Consider the following 19,421-nt stretch of genomic DNA (forward strand, 5'->3'; position numbering starts at 1 on the left):
CAGCTAACAACTTGAATCATGTATCGGCTAAAAATTAACAATTAATTGTCAAATGTCCCTTGTTACAGACAAAATATCTTTTTTAACTTTTTTGCCCCATTTTTTTTCCAAATTATTATTTTTTTGCATTATTATAATTAAATTCTTTGAATATAAAGAATAAGAAAGAAAATGCAAGAACCACGTCGAATCTGGCCAAGAATGAAACCTGACAACTCAACAGTTAATCATGTAACTGAGTTTTGGAGAAATACGAACGTATAAACCACAAGTCTAAACAAATAAAGACAATAGAATTTAATAGATTTAGAATACCATGGTCATTTCAAAATGCGGCCGTCAAAGCAGGCAAATAAATTTTCGATGGAAGAAGTAGCAAAGGCAACAGAATCGGACAAAAGAGAAAATCTGTCAAAATTACAAAGCAATATGATATGTGTAATGTAGTGTAGTCCAACATGACTTGAGAAACCCTGTCATCTTGAATTCCGATTCTTTCTATTGTATTGATGTGTTTTTTTAGCAGTAAATTTCTTCTTGGTTTTCTAAAAAAAAATACAACTTTTGAACTTATAAAAATTGTTCATCAATTGGTTGCAGGAAACACGCGCCATGTGAAAGTGTGTGCTATTTGCACGAGCCCAAAGCATGCCACCAATGCATGCCCTACCTTACACGAGGAAAGTCATGCCGATGTGAATGTAGCCCGTTTTGGTCCACCGAGGCAACTACAATATGACCATTATTCAAACACCTACAATCTGGGTTGAAGGATCATCCGAATCTCAGGTATGAGAATCCACAATATTAAGGGTTCATAACGCAAACACCTCCGCAATAATACTTCCAACCACCACCACCTCCACCCAACCAATCTATCATATGATTGGAAAAAATGATGAAAACTATGGCCGCTAACACAATCCAATTCCAACAAGATACAAGGGCGAGCATTCAAAGTCTTGAAACACGTATGGAGCAAATGACGGCGGATCTTCGTCATGTCAAGGAAAGTGAGATGGGAAAATGACTATCACAACCAGAAAGGAACCCGATAAATGTTAGTTCCATGACTTTATGGACTGAGACGATGGTTGAAGCTTCGGAACCAATCATCTCGAAGGACAACGATGAGAGAGCCATCAAGAAGGAAAACGAGAAAAATGACGTAAAGGAAATGATGTAATGGATGATATTGTTGTTATATCAAATACTAATCTTGCCCTATTTCCAAAGTACGCAAAATTTTTAAAGAAGTTGTGCACTAACAAGTAGAAGTTGAAGAGGGACGAATGCATTGTTGTAAGCGAGAATGTCTCGGCACTACTCGAAAGAAAGATTCTACCAAAGTGCGGAGACTCGGGTATGTTCACAATCCCGTGTAAAATAGGTCAGTTAGAAGTCAAACGTGGTATGTTAGATTTGGGTGCGACAATTAATATTATACCGAAATCAATTTATAATTTTTTAAATCTTGCACCACTAAAAAACCTGAGATTGTTATTTAACTTGCTAATATGACGCATGCATATCCCCCGAAGAAATTATAGAGGATGTCCTTGTTCAAGTTAATGATTTCATTTTTCCAGTTGATTTCTATGTTTTGGAAATGCATTATGAACATTCACCCAACCCATCACCATTAATCTTATGGAGAACTTTTATGTGTACGACAAATACTAAAATTGATGTAAAACATAATATTTTGACTATGGAATTTTATGGGGAAAGAATTGAATTTAAATTTTTTTATGCGATTGAACATCCCCTAAGTTCTCACTTTATTTTCTCGTTAGATACTATTGACTTTGAAGTGCAGGATGCTTTGAGGTAAGAGACAAGGATGCGCTAGATGTGATTTTGCACAGGTATGCACTTGATCCAATATTTTTGCCTAAAACTAATACATGTCTATTGCCATTGATTGTGCAGGTACCAAAGTTAGAACAAAATTCACTACCAAATCACTTGAGATATGCTCATTGAAATGATGGTGAAATACTACCAGTGATCATTTCATCTACAATGATGAATGCCAAGAGAAACAAGTTGAAGAACGATCAAATTATTACATAAGAAATAACCCGTTCAAAGATGGAGACGAAGTTTGTTTGGATGGCTCTTGAGGACCCTTCGTCCTAAATTCTCATAAATAATATCTAGCCAATGACGTTAAAGAAGTACGTTATTGAGAGGTAATCCATTTTTTTTCATGCTCTCATTTTCTTTTCTTTTTGTGTGTTTAGTTTGTTTAATTTGTTTATCTCTGATTTTGTGGAATGATGGTGATCCAAGCGTGCCCGGACTACATTTTGAGTACTTAAGAATGGCATTCCAGCATGTGGCGTGACTTTAGGCATGCCCATGCCAGCCTTTCAGCATGTCTATGCTAAATGAATTTATCAGAGTTTTTGAAGACCTTACGCACCACCCTGACCCAGTTCAGGGAAGTCCTACTGTCCTTTGTTCTTTTTCTTTTTCGAGATGCATTTACATTGAGGACAATGTGCATAGTGGGTATGGAGGAGTAAAATATCCATTGGTTGTCCGATTGCATGACTGACTCGTGTGATAAAGACTTGTGTGTATTTATGGACATGAAATGTTTTCATTAGATGACTTGCCGATGAAGTAGATGATAAATATTCCGAGCATGACATGTTTACCCAATGTGAGATTTGAGCCTAATAGAGCATTAATTTTAAATGCTATATATTTCTTCTTGTGTGTGTTGTTGTTCTAGACTTGGTTTTGTAGAACTTGCGTAGCGATGCATGTTAAATGTGATTTCCTATGAGTCTATGCGATTAATATAATAAGGGCATTAGGATGAACCATTTGGCATAATATATTTCCTACTTTTAAAAAAACAAATTAATCACTTAGTGAGCCCCTTTGAACTTGAATGTCCTACTTTATTGTTAAATGGGCCGCATATTAACCTATGACATTTCTTTCTAAAGCCAAAAATTTATTTGAACCTATAGTCATAGGAAAATATTTCGAGCTCATAAAATTTTAAAGTCTTCAAGGGAATGGGAAGTTGCATCTATTTATTATTGTTTATTGCTTATAAGAGAGAAAAAAAAAAAAGAAAGATTGAGAAAAAGTAAAAAATAAATAAATAAATAAATAAAATTATCGGCACAAATTTTATTGCATTTTAGCAAGAATGAACATTTTGGTGTTAACTTGTCGGTTGAGTTGGGTGTACTACGGATTATCTTAGTGATCATTTTTTTATATGTAGTTTTCAAGAATACATTTTTAAGTATGCAAGTGAATGAAGGAATAAGTGAGGAATGAGAAACTTCACGTATAATTATCTACTTTGCGATATTATGAATTACTCAAGGGTTGGAAACCGAGTTTGCGACATACACGTGTTTGGGGATGCCCGTCTGAGGTAAGAATTTATAATCCATAAGAAAAGAAGCTAAATCCGAGGACTATTAGTGGGTATTTCATTGGATATGCCAAAATGTCCAAAGGATATAGATTCTATTGTCTATCACATAGCACCAGAATTGTGGAATCGAGAAATACTAAATTTCTAGAGAATGACTGATTAGCGAGAGTGATCATTTCCAAGATACTCATTATGAAAGATATCATTATAGAGCTCAACCTAATGAATCGAGTGATAGATTGATTGTCTTTCACACTCCTCAAATTCCAACGAGTGTTAGACGATTAACTAATGAAGTTCCACAAGTTGCTGAAAATGATCACATAGATCGAGTTGTTAATAAATAACATCAAGAAAATATTGAACAACCTAATGATGAATCAATTGGTCAGCAAGTTCTTAATGATAATGATGAGACAACATTAAGAAGATCTACACGAGTCAAAAAAACCAGTTATTTTTAGTGACTTTATGGTGTGTTTTCAAGAATTGGATTTCAATATAGAAGCCGAAAATGATCAAGAAACGTTTTCACAAGCCATGAGTTCTAAAGAATTCAATTTATGACATGATTCTATGGAAGACGAGATGGACTCTATGGCATAAAACAAATTCTGGGATCTTGTCAAGCTGCCTGATGATGCAAAATCCATCGGATGCAAATGGGTTTTCAAAACCAAAAAAGACTCTAATGGAAACATCGAAAGACATAAAGCAAGACTTATCGCCAAAGAATTCACTCAAAGAAAAGAAATCGATTACACCGAGACATTTTCTCCGGTATGTAAGAAAAATTTGCTCTATGTAATCATATAATTAGTAGCTCAGTTTGATTTTGAGTTACATTAATTGGACGTGAAAACGACATTCCTAAATGGTGATTTAGAGGAAAAGGTTTATATGAAATAACCTGAAGGATTTACCTATAGGGGGAAGAAAATTTAGTCTGTAAGCTTAATAAATCCATATATGGATTGAAGCAAGCTTCCTGCCAATGGTATTTGAAATTTCATGATGTTATCTCTTCATTCGGCTTTGAAGAAAACGTCATGGATCACTGTATATACCAGAAGGTTAGTGGGAGTCGGATTTGTTTGTTTATGTTGTACGTGGATGAAATTTTGTTGCGACAAATAATAAATGGATGTTCTATGAGATGAAACAATTTCTTTCAAAGAACTTTGATATGAAAGATATGGGAGAGGCATCTTATGTCATTAGCATTAAGATCCATACAGATAGAAATCAAGACATTTAGGGTTTGTCTTAAGAAGCCTATATCAAGAAAATTCTAGAAATATTTAATATGAAATATTGTTCACCGAGTGTAGCTCCCATTGTGAAGGGTGACATACTTGATTTGAGTCAGTGTCCAAAAAATGACCTTGAAATGGAACACATGAGAAATATCTCTTATGCTTCAATAGTCGTAAGTCTTATGTATGCTTAGGTTTGCACCAAGCCTGAAATAGCATATTTTGTTGGAGTATTAGGGAGATATCAAAGTAATCCGGGTGTTGACCACAGGAAAGCTGCAAAGAAAGTGATGAGGTACCTTCAAGGTGCGAAGGATTTCATGCTCATGTATAGACAAACTAATCTCTTGGAAATGGTTAGCTACTCCGATTCGGACTACGCTGTCTACATTGACACTCGGAAATCTACATCGGATTATGTGTTTATGTTGGCTGGTGGAGCTATCTCTTGGAAAAGTGCGAAACAGTCTATTACTGCTACTTCCACCATGGAGGCTGAGTTTATTTCATGTTTCAACACTAGCTCGCATGGTGTATGGTTGAAGAGTTTCATATCCGGGCTTAGAGTCGTTGACTATATTTCTAGACCGATCAAGTTGTACTGTCTGATGTGTTTATGGCTAAAAACAATAAGAGTGGGAGTCGAAGTCGAAGTAAGCACATCGACATCAAGTATTTAGCCTTAAGAGAACGTGTCAAGGAAAATAAAGTGGTCATTGAACACGTTAGTACAAAGTTGATGGCTGTCGATCCCTTGACTAAATACATGCCACTAAGGAATTTCAGGGATCACGTAGCAAGTATGGGACTTGGTTCCACAATGTAAATTATTTGCACGCATTGTTATTTGAGACTCTTATTCTGTTTAGTGTTTTCTCGCATTATTGTGTACATATTTGTTTATTATTGAGAAAACTCGCTTAAGTTTAACCCAGAATAAATATAGGATTTATTCATTAAGCTGTGAACTTGGTTTGAGATTCTTGACATATTGTGATACATGGAAGGTAACATTCGTTTATAGAAGACCTACCGCCATGATTTGTATGTAAAGTTTCTCGTTATGTTTGTGATAGTTTAAGTGGGCCAAGTGGGAGAATGTTAGTTTAATTAGTTAATTACTTAATCATATTTAATTTTGATATTTAATCCATATATATATATCAATTTGATTATTTTGGATTATCTTATCTAATTATACTAACCCTAAATTGTGGCCCACTTTTTTTCTCCTATTAAGTCAATTACATTGAAAATATACGTGAGAAGTGACAGAAAAATCGTGATGGACGGTTTTTCTTTTTAACTATAAATACTCTCACATACGGGTTACTAAATCTACTTTCAAAAATTAGAATACACCATCGTTGTTTGGGAGTAAGGTTTGACAACATCTTCCTAGAGTTCCAACTTACTGGTTTCTTTGAAAAGGAGATCTGAAGCACATATTTGATTTTAGCAATGGCTGGAGGTTTGTTTAATGATGTGTTTGCTTCCGCTAATATATTTGATTTAAAGAATTGTTTCTAACACCATTTCCTACATATATTGTATGCCCATCACCATACCCCGAAATAGCTGTAATAGGCGTTTCTCTAGAAGAGGATCACCGATGAATGGAAAAGTGATAGTGTTTGGAAGCAAAGGATCACTAACGGTTCGGTTTATGATTTCTTCAAACCATGAACCGCCGGGTTTAGGATTTGAACCGGCGTTCGGCCTTTATTATTTTTTTCTTGTTTTTTTGGGAATCTTGCGACTTGTTTTTTGGGAATCTTGCGACTTGTATAGCAGCATCAGCGCTGGGAATCTTGCGACTTGTATAGCAGCATCGGCGCAAACAGCTAGGTGCAGCGGAGCAGCAGGAGCAGGATAGGTGAAGTGAAGGAGGAAAGAAGAAATGAATGAAAAAATTGGAGAAGAAAGAGGAAACCTTGCTACTGTTGTGGATGGTGGAGTGTAAAATTAGGACAAATTGTGATATTTATAGTTAAATTTCATATATATTACTCCCTCTGACTTTCTCTAAAGAACTTATTTACCTTTTGCGTCATTGTAATTAATATTAAAAATATTCTTATATTTGTATAATTTTTTTACAAATGTCATTCTATTAGTATTATAAGATACTAATTGAAGTATTTTGTAATTTTTTCTTAATTTGTACTACGTTTTGATATAATACTTAATATTCAAATATCAACACACAAAAAATAAAAGAGACCCTTAGAGCTGGACGGAGGTAGTATTAAATTTTTATAAAATTAAAAATAATATTGATGTTTTATAATTTCTTATTACATAATCATATTTAATTTAAATTATTTTATTATCTAATACATTAATATTTTTATAATTAATTTTTATTCAAAATTTAATTTAATCATGAATTGAATTTATCTTTTTTAATTGTAACAATGTAATTAGTTATTATTTATATAATTTTTATATTATAAATAAATAATAATATATATCTAAATAAAATTAAAATTAAAATTAATTTTTTTTACATAAAGTTTAAATTTAGAAAATTTAGAAAATAAGAAAGAGAAAATATAGACAAATAGTATTGAGGGAGGATCACCGATGGAGGAGAAGATGTTTGAGGAAACGGCTGGTCGCCTCCTCTCAACCCCATGCGCGTGTACTTAGTATCGGTAATTCTTCGCGCACTATCAATTTTCTTGTTTTATCAAAAGACTTCACATTGAGAAAGCTATGAATACACTGACCTAGATTTTGTGCATCACTGAACCATACGAGATTGGTCATGCTTGACAATAGGTGATAATTTAATCCTTAAATGATATATTGAATTACACAATCAAATATCCTTCAAAAAATAACAAAAGATGGATAATCCAGAGCATCAAACATTCTGTCATACTAATGACTTCAAAGATCAAGTAACCAATAAATTTCGTATTGAACAATAAACTACTACATTGTTTAAGATCCTATGATGCTTGGCTATATAAAAGTTTAACAGAAAATTTGTAATGTATAACAAATGTCATGCTTTGAACCTTGGTGAAGGAAAAAAACCTCAAGCTTGAGAAGAATATCACTATTCTGAAGAATTTTAAGATCCCTTTCAGATATAGGTTTAGCTTGTTTCCGAAACTTTCCTGTGCATTCCTATAGTTCAACATGCAATTCCTATAGTACTTGGAAGCGAAGGATCGCCGATGGAGGATTCGGTTTGTGATTTCTTCGATAGGTGAACCGGCGGTTCGAATTTTATTTTTTTGTGTTTTTTTTTCTTAATCTTGCGACTTGCAGAGCAGCATCGGGCAGGCGCCAGGTGCAACAGCAGAGTGTAAACTTATGGCAAATTGAGATATTTTTAGTTAAACTTTTTATATATTATTAAATTTTTATAAAAATAAAAATAATATTTACTTTTTATAATTTTTTATTACATAATTATAGTTAATTTAAATTATTTTATTATCTAATACATCAATATTTTTATAATCTATTTTTATTTATTAATATTCAAAATTTAATTTAATTATGTATTAAATTTATTTTTTTATTGTAATAATCTAATTAATTATTATTTATATATTTTTGATACCATAAATAAATAATAAATATATTTCTAAGGCGGGCACATCGGCCATCCTTCAATTTGTGTGCATTGGTGATCTCAGTAAGCCACCCATAGCTTATCTTTGTATTTGTGCAAATCAACTATCTTTTTATTTTAAATATAATACTAAAATACTTTATGGTTTTCTTTTAAATATCTTTTTTATAAATAAATTATTGTTCTATTTTTTATTTTATGTATAATTAAAAAAAAATTAATTATCTACGAAATAATATGCATATTCATATCATATAAAATTCTTGAACACTTGTTTTATATATATATTAGCGCGCCGACGAACACTAATATATATATATATGTGGTGTTGCACAATTTTAATTATTATTTTTTTAATTAAATGATATTGAGAGAATAATAATATATATATATTTTATAGATATGATTCTATTACTAAAGAAATATTGATTTGTATAATTACATATTTTTTCTATTTATAGAATTTAAGTATATAAAGAATGAAATCAATATCCATTTTTTTAGAAAAAAGAAAATCAATACGGTAATTAATATTCAAACCCCACATTCTGTTCTTCCAATGCTAATTTTCAATTGCGATTCCCCAAAAAAAAAAATAATAATAAATACAATATTTTATACACAAGTCAAAATACTCATTATAAAAAGTCAAATATTCAATTTAAAATAATATATTTTATAGTTTTTACATAATTTTCCATACTACATACCAAAAATTATTTCATCCAAAAGCGCTAAGTAATCGGTATTTTTGTCCGCGATAAAGTTTTTAAAATTAATGGCTTTTAAGAGATAATTTCATATAACCCTATATCTAATTTCATATACACATTAGAACTTGCAATTTTATACAAGGAAACATAAATAAATATAAAATATTTACAATAAATGATCAATAAATTTAATACCAAATCTAATGAATAAAAGTTGATAATTATGTTACTTTATATCTAATTATTTAGTAATATACTCCCCTAATTTCAATTCAAAGTAACATTTTTATGATTTTTGTTTGTTACATTTTAAAATATTCATTTTTTATTTAAAAAAATAACTATATATTAATACCAAAATATTATTCTTTTTTCTGGACTCCTACTTCAGATTTCCCTGTATGATGGTATTTCACATAGAGTAGAAGAATATGTAAAGGTAACTTTTATTTAAATTACTAACATACTATTACACATATAATTAATTACTTTATATATAAATTCAAATGACAAAAATATTAAAACTCCTTACACACTTCCACTAACTAATGAAATATTATTATTTTTTAATTTAATACAAAATTCCAAATGATTTTTTTTTAATCTGAGACAAAGAAAATATTAATTATGCTACCATACACTGTTTTTTAGTAACAATAAAATGATTTTAGGTAAGTATATCCTGGTTTCTATGTATATATATATATATATATATATATGTGATTTATATGCACTCATCAGCGACAGTCTTATCTATTACATATCAGCAATGCCCAATTTATTTATTACTTTTTGCTGCTGCTTCGTCTTTGTAGGTAATTTCTTTTTGTCTTTTTTTTTTTTTTAAAAAAAAAATTGATATTAATAGTTTTAGAAATAAATAATCACAATTCTTTTATCTTTTATATATTTATTTTTTTTTTAATATGAATATATTGCAGGTTATCAAGTCTGTGCCGTGCCTTACGATTACTCATATACAGACGAGGCAAGTTAAATAGAAATTTCGAAAAACTTAAATTTAGTAATAAAAAATGATAATTTCCTTTTCAATTTGTGTAATATTCATTCATTTTAATCTATATATATATATATATAAAAAACCGAATATTAGTAATGAAAGATTTAGAGCAATTTATTGAGATATTTGTTTGAAAAATAAATATGATTTAAGTGTGACATGTGAATTGCTTTTAGTGTTTAAAAAATCCGCGAGGCCCTCAATACAACGGAGGAATAGTGATCAATCCAGAATTGAACGAAGGATTGAAGGGATGGAGTGTACATGGAAATGCAAAGGTTAAGCATGCTCAATCCGATGACGGTAATAAATATATTATCGCTTCCGAAAGACGGCAACCTTTTCATAGCTTTTCACAGAGGTTTGAATTAGAAGAAGGGAAACTATATTCATTTTCAGGTAATTCATTGGAAACTATTTTATTTATTTATTTTTAAATATATATATATATGGTATAATGAATCTTGGAAGAAATTAGTATGGCATAAATGATTTGTACTATGTTTATACAGAGATTTTTTACGATAATAAAAAATTAGTAGTTAATTTAATATTTTATATAAATATATAAAAAAAAAACTATAACTCATATAATAATTTTTCAAAAATGGAATAGTATCTAAAGTTCGAATTTGTAGGATGGGCGCAAGTAAGCCAGGGGAAAGCAAGCATCAAAGTAGTATTGAAGACGCAAAGAGGCTATCAAATTGCGGGTTGGGTCACGGCACGAAATGGATGTTGGTCCATGGCCAAGGGTGGTTTTGTTGCCCAAACTTCCGGATTTGCATATCTTTATTTCGAGGTTTGTTTATTTATTTATTTACTTCGATTGTGATTTAATCAATAAAGTATTTCTGAACAATTAATTTTAAATATCAGAGTGAAAATATTGAAGTCGATATTTGGGCTGACAATATATCGTTGCAACCATTTACACTTGAAGAGTGGCAATCCCACCGAGATAAGAGCATTGAGATGGTACGTTTGTTTTTATATATATAATGTATTTTATTCAAAGAATTTAATCAATTCTAAATACTTATTCAAGACCCGTGTTCATGAAGCGGGTTCAAAATTTTATAGCCGGGGCAATTTATGAATTTTGAAATTTTAAATCCGATCGAATTTGGAGCGGATTACAAATTTGATAAAAAGGTTTAAATTAATAGTTATAAATTAATACTATATATTTATATAATAATTTATATTGTCTATAAATATAATTTTATACTTTTAACGCTTTTTAATTTTTATTTTTCATTCTTTCATCATTTTCAAGTGTATTGAATATTTTAACAGACTATTTTGTTATTGTTTATTACTATATCGATGTCACTCCAATTAAAATTATATTATCCCTTTTGTTATTGAAATTTAAAATACTTAATATTTTATTTTTTAATTTATATTTTAGTATATAACCTATAAATAAAATAAATATATATTTTTTTTAAAAAAAAAAAAAAAAAACAAATTTTTATGTTGCCCCGAATTTGCTGGGTTCAAGGGGAAGCTGGTTTTAAGATTGCCATTTCTAGACTAAAGAGTATAATTGAAGTGGAGTCATATTTTCTGTTTTGGGTTGTTTTTATTATAATTAATATACAGTGTTGAGATATTTTAGATATTCAGATTTAGTAGATTTATATCCAGATTTGATCTTATTCATATATTACATTTTAAGTCGAATCTGTTTTGTATGATCTATATCCAGCTCCTTATTTTGACGATAATAAGACAATCTCGTTATTTTCCCCCAAAATTTCTAATATATAGGTTCGAAAAAGAAGAGTGAAGTTTTACATTAAGAATAAAGATGGTAGTCCTGCAAAAAACACGACCCTTTCTATCAAACCTAGACGCCAAAATTTCCCATTTGGCTGCGCAATAAATCAGAACATCTTAAACAACCAAGCTTATCAAGATTGGTTTTTCTCACGATTCAAATACACTGTCTTCGAGAATGAAATGAAATGGTACGTACATAACTCACTCTATCTATCTCAATAATTAGTAATATTATGTTATGTTGGTTGGAGAATGAAGTGAAATCAATTTTCCGAATATATATATGTTAGGTATTCTACTGAAAATACTCCCGGCAAAGAAGACTATTCAAAATCCGATGCACTGATGAATCTTGCCAAGTCTCGAGGGGTGACGGTCCGCGGGCACAACGTGTTTTGGGACGATCCTAATCAACAACCATCGTGGGTCAAAGGACTTGGAAATGCCGATTTTTCTAAGGCCGCCAACAATAGACTCAACTCAGTTGTGGGTCGATACAAGGGGCAGCTCATCCATTGGGACGTTCTGAATGAGAATTTGCACTTCGACTACTTTGAGGGCAAGCTTGGACGGAATTCCGCCGCCAAATTTTACAAAATGACCAAGAAAATCGATGGCAAAGCTATCCCATTCTTGAATGATTACAACACTATCGAGGATAATAGAGACAGTAGCTCATTGCCAACAAAGTATCTCAAAAAGATTAAGAAAATTAGAAGGCAAGGATACAAAGGTCCTTTAGGGATTGGGCTCGAAAGCCACTTTAGCGTCGCTCCAAATTTGCCCTACATTCGCTCGGCGCTCGATCAACTTTCTTCGGCTAAACTCCCTATTTGGATCACCGAATTGGACGTTACCTCCGGACCAAATCAGGTACATATGTATATGTTGTTAAAATAATAAGTTAAATGACCGTCTCATCTAAAAATTTAAATATAAAGGGACATGCATTATTTATTTATTTATTTATATATTACGGGAGTCAACTATGCAGGCAAGTTATTTGGAGGAGATACTTGGAGAAGTTTATGGGCATCGGGCCGTACAAGGAATCCTTATTTGGTCGGCATGGAGTTCCGGAGGATGTTACAGGATGTGTTTGACGGACAACAATTTCAAGAATTTACCGACAGGTGATGTTGTGGACAAGTTCAGGAATAAGATGATATTTCCAAATCAAGTCCAAAAATTGACGACAAATTCCAATGGTTTTGTTGAAACTTCACTGTTTCACGGTGAATATGAAGTTGCAGCACATGATCACCCTTATAATCACTACGCCTATGGAAATCAAAGCTACAAACTAGATACTCTTGGTATTGCCACCTCCGATGAGACTAATGCTAATGCTAATGCTAAAACTATTCACTTGCAACTTCAATTGTAACTTCAACTTTGGATGAAATATTGTCAATTTGTTAAAGAAACCTTTTAGTGTGTCAGCTCCGTACTGATTTTTTCAACGTACCACTAAAATCGCTATTTTAAATATAGGATAAACTGTTTTTTAGTTCCGTAACTGGACCCCTTATCATTTTAGTCTCGTAAGTGGAGCATGTCGCAAACTAGTCCCATAAGTGAAAAGTTTTCGCTGTTTTAGTCCTCCGGCGCCGGAGACGCCCGCCTGGCTCGCCGGAGGTGTCGTGTCCGCCAGGTCAGCGACACCTGGCGGACACGTGGATTATTTTTAATTTTTTTAATTTTTTTTAAAACTTATTTTTAATTTATTTTAAATTTTATTTGTATTTTTTTTATTTGGTCCAATTAAAAAGAAAATTAAAAAAATTAAAAATAAATAAATAAATCTACGTGTCCGCCAAGTGTCACTGACATGTCGGAAGACTAAAATAGCAAAAAATTTTCACTTACGAGACTAGTTTGCGACATGCTCCACTTACGGAACTAAAATGATAACGGGTCCAGTTACGGAACTAAAAAAAAGAACTTACCCTTAAATAATATATAAAGCCGATTTAGAGTGAATTAAAACAAAAAAAGCTTTAAAATGGTTGACTGTAATAAAACTAAAAATACTTGTAAATTGTCAGAATTATTAAAAATGATATACCATTAATCTAAATGTATTTTTCTTTTGAACTTTTGTAAAGTAGTTTAACATTTTATAGATTAACTAATATAATAAATAATATAAATTTTTATTTAGTATCTCAATTAAATTTTAAATTTTAATTTAAATATAATATATAAATCAAAAATAAAAATATAATTCAACCGTAAAAGTTAAAATATTAATTTAAATGCATTATGCCAAAATATATATATATAGCATGTATTTAAAATTTCAAATCAAATAGTTTAACAAATAATATATTTAAAATAAAGTGATTTCAAAATCATCATCTCCGTTTTTGTAGCAAAATCTAGTTCCTAAGATCATCTCTAATTGGCTTAGCTAGTTCTGACGGGTTGCCCTCCAACCGACTAAATTGCAAAAAAATATTTCACATTTATATTTTATTATCACTTTTGTCCTATATTTATCTCTCTGGCAAAATATATCCCACATGTTTACAAAAGTTGTTATTTATATCCTTTTCTTGCGCGTGAAATTCACATCACGCGCCCTTAGGCGCAATCACGCGCAGCCACGCGCGGTCAAATGATAGAAATAGCGACTTTTGAAAACATGTGGGATATATTTTACCAGAAATATAAATACAGAATAAAAGTGATAATGAGGTATACGTGTGGAATATTTTTTGCAATTTTCCCCCCTCCAACCCAACTTCATTTTCGACTCAAAAAATGGAGTAATGCGCCGTATTAACATAGTAGCTCAACTCCATTTTTTTAAATTTGATATTTTTGGTAATTTTGTTATTTTTGTGGTATATTGTGTAATTTTATTTTTTGAAATGTAATACGTAACATTATTTTTTAAAAAGTGATATTTAATTTTATATTATGGAAAATAATGTGTAATTTTATTTTTTTGGAAAGTGATGTGTAATTTTATTTTTTGAAATGTAATATTTTATTTATTTTTTTGATAAGTGATATGTAATTTTATTTTTTGAAAAGTGATGCGTAATTTTATTTTTTTAAAAATGACATAATTTTAAGTTTTGGAAAGTAATGTGTAATTTTTTTGTTTGAAAATAATTATTTTGTATATTTCTCGTAAAAATTTATCTATAATATTTATGTATGTATGCTAATATATATTATAAAAACAATATAAAAATAATAAAATATATCAGTCTATGTTATAAAATTATTTAAAATAATAAAATAAAATAAAATAAAAAAATTGCATAAATAAACAGATTACCTTGACCAAATACTAACGGCTTAAAATATTAAGGGTTTGTTTGGAAATTAGTTGTTAGTTGTTAACTTTTAACTGATTTGATTTTGACTAACTGATTCAATTAGCTGTTTGTATTGAAGTGTTTGGTAAAATGACGGTTTGATATTAACTGTTTATACGTAAAATGACAATTAAGGATATTTTATATTTTAGTTTTATAATATTTAGTTGAGTTTTTTCGGTGACTAGATTTTTTTATAATTTTATTATTAATTTTAAAAATTAAAAAATTATTAGTAAGATATTTGTTTTTATATTTCAAAAATATTTTGTAAAGAATTAATACAAGTTTATTTAAAAATATATATATTTTTTTTTCATTAGAAATAGTATAAATATAAAAGAACAAAAATTATTAACATATGTATTTTGATTAGATTAATTTTTAATTAAAATTAATTTTAAATAAATATATTATGTGATAAAAAATGATATATAATTGATTCAATAATATTAATATTTTTATATTATCTTTATTCTAAAAAATAAAAAAAATTATAAATAAGATAATTGACATATAAAAAATAAATTATTTTAAATTTATAAATATGAATTTATAAATTATTAGAAGAAAATATTTATAAATAATTAATAAATAGTGTAATAAAAAAATATATGAATATATGTGAAAGAATAAATTAATTTTAAGGGCAAATAAGTAATAAAAAAAATTAAAATGGAAAAATTAATCTGAAACGCTGGTATATTAGCTTTTTCAAAATTAGCTTTTTGGACCCAATAAGCTAATTGAAAACGCTAATTAACCAAACACCAAAATTAGCTGGTTTACTGGTCAAACAGATAAAAATTTTTTAATAAGCTAAAAGTTCTTGAAAAAGCTGTTTACTAAGAGGGTGTTTGGGAAACAACTTTTTGAAGAGCTTTTAGCTTATTGAACAACTTTTCGCTGTTTGACCAGTCAAAAAGCTAATTTAGGTGTTTGGTAAATTAGCTTTTTGAAAAAGTTTTTTGGACCCAAAAAGCTCGTCTACCCAGCGTTTTGAAAGAGCTTTTTCATTTTAATTTCAGTTATTACTTATTTACCCTTAAAACTTAATTATTTATTTTATACATATAAATATATTTTTATAGCAGTATTTATTAATTATTTTTAATATATTGAATTTATTAAATTATATTTTTATTTTTGTAAATTTAAAATAATTACGATTATTAATTATTACATATAAATTATTTTATTTGTAAAATATATAAATTTTTAAAACTAAATCAAATAGAAAATAATAAAAATATATATACGAAAAATTTATTATTTTATATTTTACAGAATTTTAATAAAAACTATTAGTTTTTAGTATAAATAATTTCTCAACTTTAAATAATAAAAATAAAAATAAATATTTTATAATATTTTTATAATTTTGAATAATTAATAATAAAAATTATCATAAATTTCAAACCAAACTGAACAAAATTAAATATTTTAAAAATAACATATCAATGTCCTTAATAGTCATTTTATATATAAACAGCTAATATCAAACAGTTGTTTTACCAAACACTTTAATAGAAACTGCTAATTGAATCAGCTAGTCAAACCAGCTAGTTGAATCAGCTAACAACTAATTGCCAAACGCACCCTAAAATACACTAATTTAATACTAAGGAATATTAATATTTTTCATCTCCATCAATATCACTGAAATATTTAGAGAAAACACATTGAAGAAGATTGTGGACTTGATTCAAGAAATTAGTAACAAGAAGCATGCTGAGTAGGATAAAAAAAATAGAACTTAAGTCTATTCATATATATATATATATATTTCTCAAGTGTGATTATCTTAAATGTTAATTTTTGTGGTTTCAATTGAAAAAATTATCGTCTGTGCATAGAAGATCTTTTTTAGCATTTTCAGAATCATTGAATTTTGCTATTTTAACTTAAGGTGTGTTTGTTTGGGGGTTTGGATTTTGAGTTTGGATTTAAATAGTAAAAATTTTGAATTTGAATAGTTGTATGATGTGATATAAATAAGTGTTGATGTGATGTTTTGAATGTATAATTGATTTTTAGTATAATATAAAAAATAAAAAATAGGTGTTTGATTTAATATTTTTAGGGGAAAAAATGAGATGAATAGTATATTTAAAATCCAATCCCCAAAACAAACACACCCTTAGTAGCAACTTCTTTATCTTCGATTTTCTTCTGCTACTTTACTTTTCACCCTATACGGGGAGTTTATATAAAGACCCACAAATTATTATAATTTAAATTTAATTCACTCTCATCATCATGATCTAAATTAATAGAAAATGAAGAATTTTCACGAGATTCAAAATTAGTATTATTCGATGATGATGATACACAAGTGAAATTATTTTGAGATATTTTATATGGATTTCTAGCTCTATTATGATCATTAAATTTTCAAAATATTTTGACAAGTTCTAGACATTGTCATTAAAACCTATATTGAAGCTTGCATTTCCTTTATTAGTACCTCATTTACTTGATTTAACTGCATCATTTATCCAAAACCTACATCAAAGAGCGAGTGGTTATCCGGTCCATGGCCAGCGGCGGAGTAGATCCATCAAACGGGATGACAGCGGTGTTGGTCCCCCTGTGGGGAATATGAGACTATCGTGCTTATCTTTATACGGCAAGAATGGTTTCTAACTATGCTTTCTTTGATATAGAATGATGGTGTACTTAGTGACACATGGAATCTCGAGAGCTCGATGCTTACCTTAAACTTCAATGTTTCCAAGACATTAAGTTACAAATAGAATTATATATATATATAAATTAACAAAAATTTAACAAGAAACTTACAATATTCATCTCTAATGCTCCGATGGGTTTTAAGGTTTTCACTTTTTTGATGTAACCAAGTAACTTTTGAACAATTTTCTCCATGACATGTATTGGATTTTATACAGATCTAGCACTACGTATTTCTCAATCAATATATTTATTTTGGTTATATGCATCCGTGATTCAATTCCAAAATTGATCCCTTCACTGCTACCTTCCGATAATTGGATCTTGCGATATATCCAAATATTGTTAGCATAGCAACACATTTCATCACGATTAACAGAAATCGACGGAGAAGATACATAGACGAAAACAAGGAATAAGTTTTGATCTTTAAGGTTCGTTTTTTGTGATGGACGATTGCTATGGAAGTGATTCTAAGTTTTTTTTTTTTTTTTTTTTTTTTTTTGTATTTGGTCCAATTGGACCAAATAGCAAGTATCAATCCATTGGACCATATATAAAAACAAAAAAAATACATAAATTAAAATTAAAAAAAAAAATCACGTGTCTTCCGGCGAGCCACACAAGCATCTTCGGCTTCGGAGGAGCAAAAGTGCTAAAAAATTCCATTTACAGGACTTTTCAGACAATCCCCAGTTACGAGACTAAAATATTAAAAGAGTCCAATTACTGGGTTAAATAAAATAGTTTACCCTTATATTAAAATGAGACAAGTTTGTCTAAATTTTAGAAACAACATCCACATTCATTAATTTCGTTTAGGACGCGGATCAAGTGTTGACCCAATCAAATCAGCATGGTTGATTTGATCGGGTCAGCATATTACATAAAAGGCATATGACGGATTAAAACAATCTTGTATCTTGGCATATTGTAAATGATCAGATATAGAAATCAATGAAAATGATATTGTTGTAGAACCTAAAATGCTATATCATAATTGATTTATACTATTTGATTGGTGAGTTTCCATGTCGAACACAAGGATTTTAAGCCATAAAATTAAATTAGAAAATATTTATTGAGTCTGGCTTATTCGAAAAAAGTAGTAAAGGTTGGCTCACTGCCGAGCAAGCCTAAAGTAGTAAATTGATAAAGTAAAGAAAGTAGTAAAGAGTGAGTGGCTGTGATGGTGAGCAGAACGATAGTTCACGAGCGGCGAGTGTAGTGGGAATGATGATGAGCGGAGCGGTAGGGATGATAGTGAGCGGTATATATAGATACATGTAATGGTTAACGAGCGATGAGTGATAGTGGGAGCGATTGAATGAGCAATAATAATAATAGCAACAAGAGTGACCAGAGATGTTTGTGTGTGACCTCTGTGTAATTATAATGGCTAGGCTCTCATGGCTGAAATGAGCGGATGATGCACATCAACTGATAAATATGCTATTATTTGGAGTTATCAAACCTCCTCACACTAAACCTTTGTTTGTCCTCGAACAAACTCAATTGCAAGAACAAATAGTTAACTCGTTCAAGACAGTCAAATATTGCATAAGATCAGTGCCATGGTTGTGAATAAAGTGAATCTCAATTAAAAAAAAAAAAAAAAA

The 19,421-nt window shown here is 29.7% G+C and overlaps 1 protein-coding gene across 1 annotated transcript; it reads left to right on the top strand.

Annotated features, from left to right (window-relative positions):
- The first annotated feature begins 1,090 nt into the window (after nt 1–1,090).
- On the top strand, nt 1,091–13,166 carry LOC127252393 (endo-1,4-beta-xylanase 5-like). The gene is made up of 13 exons (XM_051276548.1): nt 1,091–1,182; nt 1,815–1,868; nt 2,009–2,105; nt 4,040–4,189; nt 4,860–5,198; nt 5,252–5,465; nt 9,912–9,958; nt 10,168–10,390; nt 10,630–10,793; nt 10,871–10,969; nt 11,768–11,967; nt 12,070–12,652; nt 12,774–13,166. The coding sequence occupies exons 1-13, from the start codon at nt 1,091–1,093 to the stop codon at nt 13,164–13,166; spliced, it is 2,655 nt and encodes an 884-aa protein (XP_051132505.1).
- The last annotated feature ends 6,255 nt before the right edge of the window (nt 13,167–19,421 follow it).

This window comes from Andrographis paniculata, unplaced genomic scaffold (assembly GCF_009805555.1).
Source record: "Andrographis paniculata isolate CXL003 unplaced genomic scaffold, ASM980555v1 Contig46END, whole genome shotgun sequence".
Classification (NCBI taxonomy): Eukaryota; Viridiplantae; Streptophyta; class Magnoliopsida; order Lamiales; family Acanthaceae; genus Andrographis; species Andrographis paniculata.